Source organism: Glandiceps talaboti, chromosome 14, assembly GCF_964340395.1.
Source record: "Glandiceps talaboti chromosome 14, keGlaTala1.1, whole genome shotgun sequence".
Classification (NCBI taxonomy): Eukaryota; Metazoa; Hemichordata; class Enteropneusta; family Spengelidae; genus Glandiceps; species Glandiceps talaboti.
In genome coordinates this window covers 9,775,472-9,794,102 of record NC_135562.1, presented here as the reverse complement: position 1 = coordinate 9,794,102, position 18,631 = coordinate 9,775,472, and the positions used below count along the sequence as shown (strand labels likewise).

Genomic DNA, 18,631 nt, shown 5'->3' with positions numbered 1-18,631 from the left:
TTGAAAGTTTTGTAAGCTTATCCCAGACATATTCCGTAATAATGAAAAACAGTACTTGTCATTTTGTTGTGTGATTTTTAGATTTGCTTCAGAAGTAGGGTGCAATCTGTCGGAGAATATTAAATACTTTGCACTTCTCCGAGATTGGGTTGTGAAAAATTTCAGAAAAAACTGATAGTAGAAAGATTTTATAATCATAAAATTGAAAAAATTGATTTTTACTTCTCAGGACATATCCAAGGAGAAGGACGAATACAAACCAGTGTACGACACAATCAAGAAACTGGGAGATGAACTAATGAAAGACGCCAAACCCAAAGACAAGTCTGTCGTCTCTGTTTCTCTCGACAATGTCAACAAAAACTGGAAGGCTCTAGAAGCTGCCTTGAAGAGGAGAAACAGACAACAAGAAGATAGAAAGAAATATTATGAGAAATTCAATGCTCTTGTGAAAGATGCTTCAGAAAAGTTAGATGTGATGGAGGATAAGGTAGATCACCTTACTCTGGTTGCTAGGGACGTCAAGAAACTTGAAGAGCAAGATGAGGAACAGAAGGTAAATTATATTTTTTGGGGGGATTAGCCAGAGTAATACTTTTCGACCAAAAAAAATACTAATTTCGTAAAATCATCGACCAAAACTTCTCCATTTAAAGCATATTCCTACTATTAAAAGAAATGGTTCTACAAAATTCCACCAAAATCAAAAGTAATTTTGAAATCTTCAGCCAAGGATTCTTTTTTTTAAAAGCCTACTCAATTTTAACAAAATCTGTGGAAAAAGTTAAATATACTAATTGTTAAGATAGGACAAATCTATGGACACAGAAAACTTTGAAAACTTCAAACAAACAAATGTATGTTTAAAATACTCATGATAAAGAATTGAATTTACAAAATAATTTTCAAACAAAATCTGCAAGAAATGTGTATGATGTACTGATTTTCTTTGAGAAAGATCTGTGAATGTGCAAGAATAACTTCCAAAGTATAAGTGTCACACTGAAAAGGCAAAATATAAAAAAAATTTTTTTGCAGTTTTTCTGAAATTCTGTGGGTTTTTTTTTTAAATTTTGTTCTTTAAATTTTTGTGTCAACAGCCAATTCGAAAAGACATTGATGAATTCCAACCTAAAGTTGATGAGATATTGAAACTGAGTGATACTTTGGATGTCCTGACTAGACCAATGGAAGGAGATGGTATGATGGGACCAGAAAGGAGACGATCCAGAAACCTGGCTCCTGTGAAATCACCAGTAAAGAAAGCTCCTGCTTTCCAACTTCCATCAGAAGAGATGGTACCAGGTGACTTCTTACAAGGTAGGTTACTGTTACTTGGCAAAAATTACAAAAAGGGTTTGAATTTCCGACTTCTTCTGCACTACTAGCTAGCCCTGATGACTTCTAGGACATAAGATATAAATTTGGTACAGTGTTTTAATAAATTACTGAAGAATGAAAGTTGTACATATCATTGTTCATCATTGCTGACGTTTAAACAAAAATTTTTTAAACCGACATTCTCACATTAGTACTATCTTTACCAGTGAAACCATTCATTTTTTTGTTCAAATCCAGATCTGAATCTGAGTCTGAATCTGAAGTCATTCTTTTGTTCAAATTCAGATCTGAACCTGAAATCATTCTTTTGTTCAAATTCAGATCTGAATCTGAACCTGAAATCATTCTTTTGTTCAAATTCAGATCTGAATGTTAATCTGAAATCATTCTTTTAGTTCAGGACCAACCTTTTCTATAGCTTTGCCAGAAAGCTGTTTTTAGCACCAAATTCAGATTGGTACATATATTTATGTAGAGGAATTTTCAACTGCTCCAAAAATAGAAAGCTGGTGAAATTTTTGATAGATTCTGTATTTAAGATGACAAATAAAAGCAAGAAGATTTTTTGACACATTTGAGTTTTTCTCTCTTTATATATCGCAGAAAACAATTCTGCAGGATAATAAGGATAATAATGAAATATTAGTTAAACACTTTGTGTAAATATAAAACTTATTTTTATTACATAATTTCAGGAGTAACTGAAAACCACCGAAAAGCAGCCGACATTGCAGACAGACACCAAGCTTTGGTAGATAAACTAACAGACAGACAGAATGGACTCGACGAAACACTGGAAGTAATGAAAGGTCTCAATGACAAGACTGACAAAGTTCAACCAATCATAGAGTGGGTCTCAGAGGTCAAAGAGCAACTAAGATCACAGTCACCAATCATGCAAGAGCTTGCTCCTGTCACAAACCAACTTGATGAACACAAGGTAAACTTTTGTGAAATTCTGCCACTTTGTAATATTCACTTGTTGTTTATTTACAATTTTATGTGAGAATTTTTTAAAAGAACTTTTTTTTTTTTTTTTTTTTTTCAATTTCATGAACATTTCGTTTGTAACAAGAATGAAATTAAGTGCACGTTACAGTGTCACATTTTGTTTCATCAAAAAGTAATGCTGTTTCTCTCTAAATTTTCAAAAATATTTTTCAGAAATTTGATAATTTTGTTGTGAATTTTGTAATTTTCAGAGACCGATTTGTATGGAATTCTTCTCACATTATGACTTACTCTCAGAATGGGTCAATTTTTAAATCAGAAAGTGTTGTTTTTCTTCTCACACAGAAACTTGTTGATGACATCACTGAACACAAGAAACCAGTTGATGACAACATCAAAGCAATTGAAGATTTCTTGAAGGACAACAAAGATAAACTGAAACCGGAGGAGGTTGCCGAGTTACAGAAGTTGATAGATGATCTCAAAGCTGGGTATAGTGATGTTACGGAGAAGTCACAGGATAGATTAAAATATCTTCAAGAAACATTGAAGAAACTACAGACAGAGGAAGAAGAGAAGGTAATTTTGCAGGAAATATCTTTTATCTCAAACAGTTTCTGTAAAATTGTGTGAATATTAATATTCAGTGTTTGATAGTCTGTGAAATGGATACAAGTTCTGCAAAGTACAAGCATTGTTTTATCGGCCAAAACCTTTGAAAAAAACCATGAAAAATATTGTCACGTCAGTGCAGTAAGGTCGTATCTGCTATGCAATTGTATTAGGCAGATATGACCTTACTACATGATTATAGCTTGTGAATTTTGCAGACTTTCACCTTGTTCAATATGTCAGCTGACTGCCACAATCTTTCGACAGTATACTGCAATAAAAAATAAGTGTTCTTGAAAAAGATGAAACATTAAAGTTTAGCGTGTAAACCAATTTTTTTCAACTCAATCCACAGATAAAGAAAAGATTATCACATAGTTTTTGAGTATGGTCAGTTTTTGTGTTGTTCATTTTATAGGTTTTGAAAATGATAGAAAAGTAAAAAAATGTCCCTGTCAGGCGACACAGTAGATATTGTTCCAATATTTCTGAACAAGATTTTAAATAAGTTAATTTTGCTCACAGGTTGCTTTGGAAGGTAAATTTATAGAAGAGAACACAGTCATTCAAGATCTCTTGAAATGGGTTGTAGAGACAGAAAGAAAACTTGGATCACAACAACCATTGAAAGAAGAATCCAAACCATTGACAGAGCAACTAGATGAAAATAAGGTAAGACAAACCCCTGTATTTTAACCTGGTCACCCCTATTGTGTCTATAATTTGGTTCAACCCTATTGTTTTCTGCAGGAGAGATGACTTATGTTGATTGTTTGGGGTGAGCAGATATTGTGATGGGCATTGTAGTGTTACTAATGTTACATGTGCTATGTCTTTAGTTTACAAGTTCAAATATTACCCATATGCAAAATTTCTAACTTTGCAAATTTCGCTAAGGTGATCTGTAAAGTTAAACTGTTATCTCTTGTTGTACAAGGTAAATTATTATATGCAGTTTGGGATTTTAAAAAAGTTGAACTATTTTGTTTGGAAAGTAACACTTTATTCATCTTTACATCGGGAATGATTTCATTGCAGCCAATTCAAGATGATGTAACTGACCACCAGAGGGCAGTCATCGTGGCAACACAATCTGCTCAGACTCTACTGACCACCGAGGGCGACAAACTTGATGAAAACAAGAAGACCAAGTTGGAAGAAAACATCACCAGTTTGAAAACAAGATATGATGTCTTGATCATCCAGACTGAGACCCGAGTAAAACGTCTTAAGGGTTCAGTCGACGAAGTCAAGAAGTTTGAACAAGAGTCGGCAACATTTGAAGATTGGTTGACGAAGACAGAGAAGACGTTGGATGACCTGGTCAAAGATGTCGGTAAGGATCGCGATGTCTTGAAAGATCAAGCCAAGAAAATGAAAGATTTCACGGAAGACGTGGTTGATCACAAAGCAGATTTGAAATTCATCAACATCTCTGGACATCAATTCTTGGAAACAGCAAAGGTATGTTGTGAGAATTAATTCTAGCGAGCTTTCAGTACTTTCTATCATGTATTTAAAGACTGTTCATCTGTTCACGGTGTCATGGTAAAGAAAATGCTGTAAGAAATGAAATTTCTTACTCCAAGCAATTGATAAGGTTACACACACAGACAGAGACACGTACACACACACACACACACACACACACACACACACACACAGAGAGAGAGAGAGAGAGACACACACACAGACACACACACACATGCACACACGCACACACACATGCACATACACACGCACATGCACACACACATACACACACATATGCGTGTACAGGCACAGGGAGACAGAGGTACAGAGACACACATAGACACAGATACATTTTTAAACACAATGTACTTAGTGCACAGTCTGTTACACCTGCATACAGATATTTGTTGTGTTAACTTCAGAACTTTCCCCCTTTCAGTCAAACATGATTTTGATTACACTATTCTTCCTTCATAGGAATACAAGAAGGACCTTGCTGACTTCAGAGACTCAGCCCTTCCCAAACAATTTGCCAAAGAGTTTGAAGAAGCTCCAGAGAGCAGCACAACCAAGAACAAGTTGACCGACTTGAACGACAGATACAACAAACTCAAGACAGAAGGTAACCAACACACCGAGAAACTGAACGATCTTGTTGACAAACATCAAAAATACCAAGACACCCTTGATTACGTGTTGCCATGGTTACAGACAACTGAGGAGGAAATGGCCAAGTTGCTGAAAGAACATGTTGGAGCAGAACCAGAGCTTGTTAAAGAACAGCTGAAGAAATTGAAGGTGAGGGAAAAAAGTGCAGTAAATGACTTTGAACTTTGGTGATGAAATTGCACGTTTCTGTTCCTGGCAAAAAACACTAGACGATATTTTGACCAATGTAATATTATCATTGCAGGCTGTACATGATGATCTGAATGGACACATCAGAGACGTAGAAAGACTGAAACCAGCTGGCAAAGAATTGATTGAAGTCCAACCCGAACTCAAAGATGATGTTGACAAGAAAATTGGTAAGTTTGATTACATCATATCTACTGCTAAACTGTAAGATAAATGGTGTCATTCAAGTTCAACCCAACTCAGCCCTCTCTTTGTACCTGATAACATGGCATGATACTTCATAGCTCTCAGACTAATCTACTGCATGTGTCATTTGTGTCATTTTTTTCATGAAATCTAAATTGAGATGATCATTTCATAGATTTTTACTGCTAATTCCACATTAGTCTTTTCTTGCTCTGTTAGATACAACCTCACAGAAAACGAAAAGTAACTGTTCATTCTACACTTTAAGATAGCAACATTGAATGAATACAATTTCTTGTAATTTTCTATGACCATTGCGTTTTGAGCTGTATTGCAAGTATGTAGGCTCTTTCATGTCTAAACAAAAAACTAAATAGAGAGGATTTTAGACAAAGTCTTCCTTCATGTCAAACATCTTTGAACAGAGAAATTGTGCGGATACTCAAATGACTTCTACCAGGGAAGCCTGTGTCCTTATAATTTCTACATATTTTCCCCTGTCAACTGAACATTGTGCAAAAAACTACACTTCATATTTTCTTTTACTTCACAGATGATATAAGTGAAAGGTTTGGTAAACTTGATGCCCAAGCCAAGGAGAGGGGCAACGCCTTACAGACTGCCCTCACTAAGTCACAGAGTGTACAGGAAGGTTTAGATGCATTGATCAACTGGTTGGATGACTTTGAACCCAAAGTAGAAACTCTGGAATTCCACACACCCGTCATTATCCAGAAAGAAGCTCTGCAAAATATCATGCAGAAACAGAAGGTAAGGAATGATAGTATTATTTAACACTCGTGTCCACGACTTGTTTTGATATTGTAAGATTGTCAGACTTGTTCTGTGTCAGATCACTGCATTAATATGTGTGAGAAATGCCATCAAATTCAATGTGTATTGATAAGACGTAGACAGATTGCACACAGTTTGTCATTCATTCATTGATTCGGTCAGTCAGTCAGTCAGTCAGTCAGCCAGTCAGTCAGTCAGTCAGTCAGTCAGACAGACAGACAGACAGACAGACACCTGGACAGATTGGCAGACAGACAGATGGCAGCCAGTCTGAGCCAGACAGACAGACAGACAGACAGATGGCAGCCAATCAGATAGACAGACAAACAAACAAAACAGACAGACAGACAGACAGACAGACAGACAGTCAGACAGATGGTAGCCAATCAGACAGACAGACATAGCATTCAGTGCTGCTGTATATAAAGAGTAAACAAAGGAAATATGGATAACACAGTTTCAATTCATTCTTTTTGACACATATATACAAATACCCTATAACACACAACACAACACAACACAACACAACACAACACAACACAACACAACACAACACAACACAACACAACACAACACACCACACCACACCACACCACACCACAACACAACACAACACAACACAACACAACACAACACAACACTAGCATGAGTCTCAGAGTATAACCTTCATACTTGCTATCCATTATATTACAGTTGTTGTATGGTGAGATTACCAATCATAAACCAAGCATCAGTTCTGTTCATGAATCAGCCACCAAATTGATCACAGAGACTGACACAGCCGCTGCTCACACTGTCCAGGAGAAACTAGATGACTTGAACAGTAGATTTGGTAAGGCATCAGACACCGTCAGTGAAGTGGGTGAATACCTACAGAGTATACATGACAGACTAGCAGATTTCATTGGTGAGGTCGACGGCCTAGAAGACTGGCTCATTCCAACATTGGAAACTCTGGATTCATCAGAGATGGATAAAATGGAATTGCTACAGCTCGGAACCACTCTCTTGGTGAGTTTAGTTGGAAAAAGATAATTGAGAATGATCAGTATTGAAGATGGGTACCTGTAGTGAGAAATTTTTTTGCCCCTGAAAGATTGTTGCTTTTGAAGAGCCTAAGTCTAGAGGCTGCTCATCAAAGTATCAGACTATATCTAATGCACCTGAGGTTCTCCTGCCAAAAACTATCAGTACTCATTAATTTCTAGCTCAGTGACTTGATAGAAATCCTCTTGGTTTTGCTGTTAATTTTTGTACGATTTACATTTGTAACATAAAGTAAGATAGAATAACAACTTGGAGACAGCCTACTTTGAAAATAGACTCAATTTTCGAAAAATTAAGGAAAGGCAGATTTGTGTCATGTACCTCACTATTATTTGGATGGGATGGATGAAAAAAGTTCAAAATCAAAATTTGAAAAAGAAGATGTTTTTAGCAGCCTGTAGGGACGTTTGTTGTTTACTGATGAAAAATGCAAATTTTTATGATAAACAAGTCATGACAACTTGGATGGATGGGTGAAAAAATTTTGATCAAATGAAAAAGAGAGTCAGAATGTTTCATTTACTAACAGTTAGAATAATTCAAATAAATTTGGCATTACAGGAGATTGGTAGTGAGACAGAGGACCACAAACCATCGTATGAACGTATCAAAGATTTGGCAGATGATCTCAGGAACGACCCACAAGCTGCTGATACGACTAAAGTATCTGGTGTAGTGGACAACGTCAATAAAAACTGGCAGGCACTGCAGAATGAAATCGTCCGAAGGTAAGTAGAAAAAGAATACCCTATAATAGGAATTGAATTTTTCAGTTTCAGAAATTATGTAAAATAATTTCTCACTTTCATTTTATAATTGAGGTAATAATTTCCCCTCTCTACTCTTTTTGTAGGAATAAACAACTTGATGAGAAACAGAAGGCATATGAGAAATTCACCACAGCTGTGAGGGAGGCATCAGACTTCCTGGATGCTGCAGAGGATAGAATTAACGGCCTAGAACCTGTAGCCAAAGATGTAGATACTTTGAAATCACAGACTGAAGAACAGAAGGTAAGATTTGATGACAAGACATATTTTTTTGTTTTACATTTTACGATTTTTTTTTTTTTTTTTTTTTTTTAAACATTTTTTCAAAGTAATCTTTGAACAAGCTCAGTAATTTCAGGAAATAGCAAATCATGCATTACTATCACCACAGTCCTATAGCATTTATAGCATCCATATCAACTATAAAAGTATACTGTTTCATTTACTAATTGACCACATTAGGAAGCCACGTGCAAGGCTTGTAAATAAACCAATTGAAACAGTATACTTTTACACTTTGTATGACTGCCATACATGAGCATAACACATTGAGAAAGTGCTTTACTTCAGTGTTATTCATTGTATCTGGTATAGCCTGTAAATACACATTTATCAGAATCCGTTCATGTTTTCTATTTTCTTTTGTCTTACATAGCCAATAAAGATCGAATTGGAAGATTTCAGACCAGAAATAGAATCTGTGACTGAACTTGGTTTTGAGTTAGAAGCCCTGACAAGGGTATCTAGAGATAAAGAACCTACTTCACCTACTGAGAAACCCAAACGTAGCTCAGAAATGGTTGCACCTGTAGGTGAAGAGGCCAAGAAACCAGATGAAAGGAAGAGAGTTAGAAGAGTTTCTGATCAAGGTGTACCCAGTGACTTCCTTGAAGGTGAGAAACAAGTTGTAGTCGGAGAATTAACCTTTGACATCATTATGAGATTAAGGTCTGTAGGAGACAGATCAAAATGTCACTGTGCAGGTGTTTCAAATTTATCATTCCAAAGTCCGAATTATGTATTCTTTGATTCACAAGTATGATATTTTCTAAGTTTTATGTCTTTTTAATAGTTAGCTTACAGCCGGGGGTATCTGAAATGGGGGGGGGGGGGGGGGGGGGTTAGAGTTTGGGTCCTAATTTTTAATTTTTTGATATGTTGAAATTTGTTGATGAATTTACAAATGTCATTAATTTGTGTAAGAAAGGAGAATACAATAGCTCACATAGGAAAGTGCAAACTTCTTTCTCTTCAAGTTTCGTTGCAATTATCCATACTTCCCGGTAATGTAACAAAAGTTGCGTACTGAAGTGTAAATCTGAGCCCCCTGCAAACTTCAACTGTCTAAACCCCTCCCCAAATTTCCTTATAAACTACAAATTCTTTCCTCTCTCTCCACAGAACCATCTGACATTACCAAACAAGTGAACAGTGTAAACGACAGATTTGATAAACTTTGCAAAGCGCTGGCAGACAGACGACAGGAGATTGACAACACTATGGGTGTAGTTGTACTGTATAATGACAAGACTAACGCTGTACAGGCTAACTTAGACTGGATAAAAGATGTAGAAGAGAAATTGAACTCTCAGGAACCTGTGAGCAGTGAACTTGAACCTGTTACTGAACAACTGAAAGAACACAAGGTACGAGAATTCTGAAGCGATTTTTTTGTGTCTCTGTTTTAGGGTAGTATTATGGTAGGCTTCCCTGTGACCTTTGACCTTTTTGGGTCCCAGTGTTCTGAATATGCAAATGTGAAAGATTTACCAGAGCTTCTCTATTCCTGAGATCAAATCTTTTGCTTGTAATATGTTTTGATTGTGAAATTTATTTTGTAGGAAAGGGAAATGTAGAAAGAATGATACATAGTTGTAAAGAACGATGAAAATGATAACTATACAATCTAAAAGATGTTTTGTCTTGCATGATTCACAGTCTACTTTAAGTTCGCCAATAAAAAGTGTCCAAGTTACATATTCACTTTCTAAGTGGTAGTTGAATAGGTGGTCTTAATCATCGTAGCCAATCAGAGGTAGCCTTGTAGATTTTGTAACTAATTTTATGGTTCTGATTTTGTGTCTTGTACAGCCATTGGTTGAAGAGATTACCGATCACAAGACTCCAGTCAGTGATGCCATCAAGGCAGCGGAACTGTTCCTGGCTGACAACAAGGATAAATTGACACCAGAACAGAAGGACAGTTTACAAGGAAAGATAGATGAGTTGAAGAAGTGCTACGATGATGCTGCCACAAAGGGTAAAGATAGACTCAAAGAACTGCAGACTGCCCTTGCTCAGTTGGAGAAAGAAAAGGCAGATAAGGTTAGAAAATTACACTTTGTTTTGAGAAGTTTGAAGCGATATGTTTAAACTTCCAGTGAAATGTCCAAGTGAAAAATAGATGAGCTGAAATTCAGAAATAAAAAGGGGGAAAAAACCCAAAAAAAAAACACCAAAAAGGAAGAAAGAAACAGGCCTAAACAGCAATTTGTAGTTACAACACTGGTAATCGAGCCTTCGGTTGGCTTAAAGATAGACTCAAACTAAAAGTACAAATGTACTGTCATTCGATGTTGTAGCTTACACAAGTAGATGATACCAGTTCTTCTGTTGTGCAATTCTAATCACCCTGTGATCAACATAGTGTAAACATTGGAAGTCCCAAAACAGTACTGCAAGTTCATGGAACTCTAAATAAATTTTTTGGAGACACCTCCCTACGGAGACTATAATTAAACCAACGCCCATTCAGTAGCTTATCACTGTTGTATCAACATGTTATGACAATAGTTTTAGTTTGTGTCTATCTTAGTAAACCAGAGTAATATCTGAAACTTCAAATAAAAAAGACAGAAACTGAGAAAACTAGAAATAGTTGTAAATTTAAAATCAATCATTTGTGTTCATTTTTGCTAATCCGTTTAACCAAGACTTTAATAAATAAAGGTAAGAAGAAATATATAACAAATTAGTCTGAACTATATAATGTGAGATGAAACTACTTTCGTTTTTTGACGAGAGATGTAAAGAACTAAAAAAAAACCCAGCTGAAATTGAAATCCATAAATTTGCCAATACATAGAATATTGTTTTCTAATTTAGTAAGTTGTCGTGATTTGGTATTCCAGTCAGATACAAAGCAACTGTAATTATAGCAAATTCTCATTGTATCTATTGAATTCCTCAAATCTCTTTTAAAAAAACCACAGTTGCGAAACCAAAAGATACGTCATTCTCTATTGTGCGTATTGAATCTACAGCATGCGTAACCTGCAATTATCGCAATACTTCATTGACACTAATATGCATGTAGAATATTTAAATTACTTTGCTATGTCAAAAAAGCAAGAATTCAATGCACAAAAGCCACTGTCGTGACCTCAGTTGTGACCTCTTGTTTGACCTTTGACATACCACGAGTGTAGTTTCATTTTGTGTGACATTTAAGGGAAACCTGAATGAGTTTATCAGTTGTTTGCCAACAGCTTGACTTGGCAAACAACAAAAGTGTACGTCTTGGTATGTGCTTAAAAAAGTCGTTATTGCATCATGGGAAATTTACCACTGAAGCAGTAAGAAAGTAGAGATCACTCTGAGGAAAAATGATGGGGGTGAGGGGTGGGGTGGGGTGCATCATCTAAAGTCATAAAATGACATAGCTTAATAAAAGTATGAGAAACAAAAGTCCTTGGTATAAAAATATATATCAATTATGATAATAACTCTACAAGGCCAAATAAAAATTATAACCCTGTGACCAAAAGAGACATATTTGAAGGTGAAAATAAATAATTCATACCTATTCTTAGCCTAATTATTGTTCTAGTCTGTCATTGGTCGGTTTACAGTCAATTTTTACAACTTGTTTACCAAACTAAGGTCATTTTCAAGCGCTTTGCTATAAATGATTGTCAATGACCGGAAACTCAAATTTAGAAAATTGATAAAAAGTAACATATTGACAGAAGTTTATGAATCCTGGGGTCATGTTAACCATTGACAATTTGAAAAAAAAAAAAAAAAAAAAAAAAAAAAATTAGCTGCAAGATGTACATGGTTATATTTAAAGTAAGACTTTTTTTAGTGGTCTGACCCAAAATATATGTAAAATATTCAAAACTAGGATTTAAATATAAATTTCAGTCACAGCTGTTAGTACTGTGTGTTCAAACACAAGACAATGACAAATCCGCCCATACTTAACTGTCAGCTGGAGGGTGATGTCACCTTTAGAAAATTGATCCTGCACCCACCTAGCATCTGTTTGTACGTTTTATTGCAAATTTAGTGATTTGCATATTCCAAGGCGGGTAACCTGCACATTTGTGACCGTTGATGTGAAGGATACGACAGCCATAGTGGAGCCAGGGTATTTTTAGACACAGATCAATAGAACTGGATAGGATGGGGACGAACGTTTTGTTGTTGTGTAAAGGAGCATAGATGTAGACACACATGCTAAGTTCATGGATCGGAAGATCTGACACGTGAACCACAACGGTTGATAATGAACGTGGTCATCAGAAATGGCCAAAAAAGTGTTTTGTGCCTGTGTTTTTAAGGCAAGTGTTGTACTATTTATATAGCATGACATTAATGCTGACTGGTATATTGTGTTTATATTCTTCTCAACATCCATTATTGATGAAACTATGTTTTTCATCGCAAAAATGTCGTCTGCACCACATCATGTATATCATAATGTAATCAAATTTGATGTTCACAATTTTACTAAGATTGGATTGTTATAAATTGTTCAAAATTTTACATTTTTTGACTGATTATGAAACATACGTTTGATATTCAAAACAGGCACATTGTGTTTACATGATGTGAACAAATTGACTCTGTAAATAGAAAGTGTGTGGCGTATGATATGGTTCAATTTTTAGCCATGTACACATCTGTTCAAAAGAACACCAGAAAGTATGATGTAACAAGCATTTATGTATAGGGTTGTTAACTGTAAAATTTAACAACAAAGAGACAGTTACATGCATACAATGCTAAGTGTAGAACTTGACAAAATTTATAAGGGTAATAAAAATTTGCGGCTGCCAGTAAAAGTAAAATACTTTATTTTAATGAAATGTTCACACATCATCTTGACATTTTTTTAGAATTTTGCATCAATACTATTCTGGAATGTGTTCGTATTTAGTCATGTAATGATGCCTGAAATGACGAAATAGTGCTGTTTCTCTGTAGGCGTATTTACGTGACCACAACCCCAACAAAATTAGGTGACAAAAATTATTGTTCTGTCATCACTTTTTTGCACATTTTGACTTAATTTTGGACTGGAAACATTGATTTGATCATTATGAATTCATATATGTAAGAATTTTGTTTTGAAAATTATCAAATTTGAAAATAAAATCTAAAAAATAAAGTGTCATAATATGCATATGACAGAAAGGATCAAACACAAAGGTCACAGGTCACTGACTCTATGACAAATACAGGTTATGCCATCATAACCTGTATGCTTACAATTCTTTTTAGCTAAAAAGGAAATTGCACGGAAATGACCAACACATGTTAGTCTTAGCATTTCAACAAAATAGACTATTGTGAGACAATTACCGACATTTATTTTACACTCACAATTTCATTAAAATAAGCACCGACCTGTAAAATGTAATTAACACAAGTAATTTGTGGCAATTGATCTGTGAAAATGATAAAATGTTGTGTTTGATTTATAAAAACCTGTTTCAGTTTTTGTTTGATTTATGTAGTCATCAGGAAAACATGTTTTTTTTGTGAGCCATATCCATTTCAGGCTCTGAACTGAACTGAAAGAACCCTAGGCCATATTGAATAGTGTGCATTTTGGATTTAATGTATGTAAATTTGTCATTCTTATCTGATAATAGTATTACTACCTGAGTCTTTATTTTGGTATATCCCATTACAATTCATTTCTATTTAAAGGTTGGACCGTTCCATTCAGAATAGGGGTGGAACAGGTTATCAAATCTGTTTTGTTGTCGCATGAGGATCGTGGCCATTTATGACAGAAATTATTTCTTTGATAATAATGATTTGATTTCTTTGTCTGTAGGATGCACTGCAGAAACGGTACGCTGATGAAAGTGAAGGAATACACAACCTGTTGGAATGGGTGGTAGAAGCCGAGAAGAAACTCGCGTTCCAGCAACCACTGCAGGAAACTATGAAACCACTTGCTGAACAGCTAAAGGAGAACAAGGTATGCAGCCATTTTTACTTACGCTTACAACCAATAACACCAAAGTAAAGCATTTTCTGTATGTACCACAATCGTTTATAGCATCCATATCAAGTGTAAAAGTATACTGTTTCATTTACTAATTGACCACATTACAAAGACCACATGCTAGGCTTGTAAATAAACCAATTGAAACTGTATACGTTTACACTTGATATGAATGCTATAAATGAGTGTAGTACATAGAGAAAGTGTTTTACTTCAGTGTTACTCATTGTATTATATAACAGATTCCATGATTGGCTGAAAATCACTAAATCATACAATCTTAGAGATAGAAAACCAATCAGAATCCATGACATATAGATCCAAGGACTTTACAAAATTCTGTAGGTCAAAAGGTTTGGTGCCATATTTTACAGACATTCAAAAATTTGCTATATTTCTTCACATTTATAATTTTTTAATAATTTCCACTGAATTTATTCGGTGAGAAATAAATTATATCATTATAATTTTGAATATATATTTTAAAAAATCAGCATAAAGATATTTTCTAAATATTCAGAATACACCAAACTAGATATTGATAGTAGGTATTTATTCATTTTAGCAGTAACCGTGGCAGTATAAATAAAGATTATTATGTTGGAAAAAAAAAATTTAAATGAAAAAAAATGCAATTTTTTGTAAAAATGTAAAATATTAATTTTAAATGAGAAAACATTTATCAATTAACACCATAATGATAAATATTATGAAAATATAGTTGGAAGTCTTACAGGTGGTTATGTACAAAATTACTCCCTCACACACACACAAAGCTCACACAACACATCTCTGGCGGCAAAATACCGGAAGTACTTTATTGTACTCCACCAAACGGTGACAAAATACTGTGACACTGCTAGAGGCTACTATGAAAGTAACCTGACAAGTGCTAACAAGTTGAAAAAAACAACCTGAAAAGTGGTCTGGACAAATTACATAACTGATCGTTAACAGCTGAAAACTCAACTACAAAAACAGGCAAAAGCTATTGAAAGAATAATGAAATAATAAAGGAAACTGAACTAAGTGAAAATACACGAAGTAAGACAAAATACTGCGACTTGATTAATGGGTAACATAGAGAAATAAATAAATAAATAAATAAATAAATAAGTATACGAGTAAAAAAATACAAACATCAAATAAATGAAGGAACGGGAGAGGGTGGGTGGGAAAAAAAAAAGGAAACCTGTCCCAACTGAACACTAAATTCAGAAATTTGGCTCAAACTATTGGCCAACTACTGCGACGTGTAAACTTCAGTTGAACAGTGCAAACTAAGTGACTGAGCATGCGTGGTGAGAAACTGTACACACCATTACTTCGCAGGGGTGCCAGACGTACTCGCCAAAGGTATTGGGCAGTAATTAAACAAAATGACACATTTTTAGTCAATTACTCCCTCACACACACACAAAGCTCACACAACACATCTCTGGCGGCAAAATACCGGAAGTACTTTATTGTACTCCACCAAACAGGATAAAAGAATTCTGAGGCCACCAGAGAAATAAAATGGACAAAAATTTAAAAAGAAACAGAAAATAGAATTAGGCACAGAAAGGTTTAAGGTAAAAATTGTGATAATAAAATAAAGATAAAAGTAATGTCAAAAACTAATGAAAATAAAGATATTATGGGAACCAAAAACAAAAAGTTAAAGCGAAAGGAAAAAAAACCAGCATGCCTGTAGAAAATTGAAAAGGAGACAAAACAAAATGGCTGTAAAAGCTGAAACATACAAAACTGTAAAAGTGAACTCGAGAAACTAGCTCACCAATATGGAACTAGCTCATCCAAACTTACAAAAAAGTAAGTACACTAACAAGGTCCAGGCTAGCAGCAAAAAGTCAGCGAAATTTTACTGAAGCCTTACAATAAAAGGCTCAAAAAAGAGCAAAAGGTGGGTATAGTACTACAGATGTCCTGTGACGTAAACTGACCCGAAAAAGTAAGTACACTAACTGGGTCCAGGCTAGCAGCAAATAGTCAGCGAAATTTGACCGAAGCCTTACAATAAAAGGCTAAAAAATGAGCAAAAGGTGGGTATAGTACTACAAATATTCTGTAACGAAAACTGACCCCAAAAAGTAAGCACACTAACGAGGTCCAGGCTAGCAGCAAAGAGTCAGCGAAATTTGACTGAAGCCTTACAATAAAAGGCTCAAAAATGAGCAAAAGGTGGGTACAGTACTATAAATGTCCTGTGACGAAAACTGACCCAAAAAAGTAATCACACAAACAGGGTCCAGGCTAGCAGCAAATAGTCAGCGAAATTTGACTGAAGCCTTACAATAAAAGGCTCAAAAATGAGCGAAGTGTGGGTACGGTACTACAAATGTCCTGTGACGTAAATTGACCCGAAAAAGTAAGCACACTAACGGGGTCCAGGCTAGCAGCAAATAGTCAGCGAAATTGGACTGAAGCCTTACAATGAAAGGCTCACGAGTACTGTTACTTATTAAAGTTGGAGCACGAAACTATCGTGAAAAAATTTGACTACAAAATATTGACACCTGGCAAGAACAAGGTATGAACTGGCGCGGCCAAGAAGCGTACTGATGGTACTTTGACATTGAAAAATCAGCGAAATATGACTAAAGCCTGACACCAAAAGGCTCAAAATGGCAAGCGATAATGAGTACTGTACTTAGGGAAATTGGCGCACGAAACTATCGTGCTACTATTGTATCTATAGTAAACGTCTACTTATTTACAGTTGTATACACAGTAAACTTCAACTAGTCTATACTAGTATTTATAGTACTTGTAAAGTACAACCAGACAATAAATGTATCAACAGTAAACTACACGCAGTCTATACTAGTATCTGAGGTAAACTACAACTAGTCTATACTGTATCATCTACAGTAAACTACAACTAGTCTATACTTGTATCACAGTAATCTACAACTAGTCTATACCAGTATCTACAGTAAACTACGACTAGCCTATACTAGTATCAACAGTTAACTACAACTTATCTATACTCGTACCTCCAGTAAACTACAATTAGTCTGTACTTGTATCAGAGTAAACTACAACTTATCGATACCAGTATCTACGGTAAATTACATTTTATCTATACCAGTATCTACAGTAAACTACAACTAGCCTATATTGTATCATCTACAGTAAACTACATCTTATCGATACTAGCATCTACAGTAAATTACAACTTATCGATACTAGTATCTAAGGTAAACTACAACTAGTCTATACTTGCAACTACAGTAAATAACAAGTAGTCTATACTCGTATCCACAATAAACTACAACTAGTCGATACTAGTATCTACAGTAAACTACAATTAGTCTATACTTGTATGAAAAGTAAACTACAACTTATCGATACCAGTATCTACAGTAAACTACAACTAGACTAAACTAGTATCTACAGTAAACTACGACTTATCGATACTAGTAGCTGCAGCAAATTACAACTAATCTATACTTGTATCAACAGTAAACTACAACTTATCGATACTATTATTTACAGTAAATTACAACTAGTCCATACCAGTATCTACAGTAACCTATAACTTATCGATACCAGCATCTACAGTAAATTACAACTAGTCTATACTTGCAACTACAGTAAACAACTTATCGACACTAGTATCTACAGTAAACTACAACTAGTCTATACTTGTATCAACAGTAAACTACAACTTATCGATACCAGAATCTACAGTAAACTACAACTAGTCCATACCTGTATCAAAAGGAAACTACAACTTATTGATACCAGAATCTACAGTAAACTACAACTAGTCTATACTAGTATCTACAGTAAACTACAACTTATCGATACTAGTATCTACAGTAAATTACCACTTGACTATACTAGTATCTACAGTAAACCACTATACTTGCATCAAAAGTAAACTACAACTTATCAATACCAGCATGTACAATAAATTACATTCTATTCATACTAGTATCTACAGTAAACCACAACTAGACTATACTAGTATCTACAGTAAACCACAACTTGTCTATACCAGCATCTACAGTAAACTACAACTAGTCTATACCTATATCAAAAGTAAACTACAACTTATCAATACCAGCATGTACAATAAATTACATTCTATTCATACTAGTATCTACAGTAAACCACAACTAGACTATACTAGTATCTACAGTAAACCACAACTTGTCTATACCAGCATCTACAGTAAACTACAACTAGTCTATACCTATATCAAAAGTAAACTACAACTTATCAATACCAGCATGTACAATAAATTACATTCTATTCATACTAGTATCTACAGTAAACTACAACTAGTCTATACTAGTATCTACAGTAAACTACAACATGTCTATACCAGTATCTACAGTAAACT

General features: G+C 34.9%; 1 protein-coding gene across 13 annotated transcripts in view; it reads left to right on the top strand.

Moving 5' to 3' along the window:
- The window catches only part of LOC144445939 (uncharacterized), a 287,770-nt gene that overhangs the window by 185,201 nt on the left and 83,938 nt on the right, over positions 1–18,631 (top strand). For all 13 annotated transcript variants that reach the window (XM_078135586.1, XM_078135585.1, XM_078135584.1 and 10 more), the window contains 16 exons: positions 230–556; positions 1,101–1,320; positions 2,037–2,281; positions 2,638–2,871; positions 3,430–3,576; positions 3,943–4,368; positions 4,855–5,175; positions 5,291–5,405; positions 5,975–6,192; positions 6,910–7,227; positions 7,825–7,991; positions 8,117–8,276; positions 8,689–8,926; positions 9,435–9,679; positions 10,125–10,358; positions 14,104–14,250. In XM_078135586.1, coding sequence (XP_077991712.1) covers positions 230–556; positions 1,101–1,320; positions 2,037–2,281; positions 2,638–2,871; positions 3,430–3,576; positions 3,943–4,368; positions 4,855–5,175; positions 5,291–5,405; positions 5,975–6,192; positions 6,910–7,227; positions 7,825–7,991; positions 8,117–8,276; positions 8,689–8,926; positions 9,435–9,679; positions 10,125–10,358; positions 14,104–14,250 — 3,762 coding nt within the window. The remainder of the gene's footprint in view (positions 1–229; positions 557–1,100; positions 1,321–2,036; positions 2,282–2,637; positions 2,872–3,429; positions 3,577–3,942; positions 4,369–4,854; positions 5,176–5,290; positions 5,406–5,974; positions 6,193–6,909; positions 7,228–7,824; positions 7,992–8,116; positions 8,277–8,688; positions 8,927–9,434; positions 9,680–10,124; positions 10,359–14,103; positions 14,251–18,631) is intronic.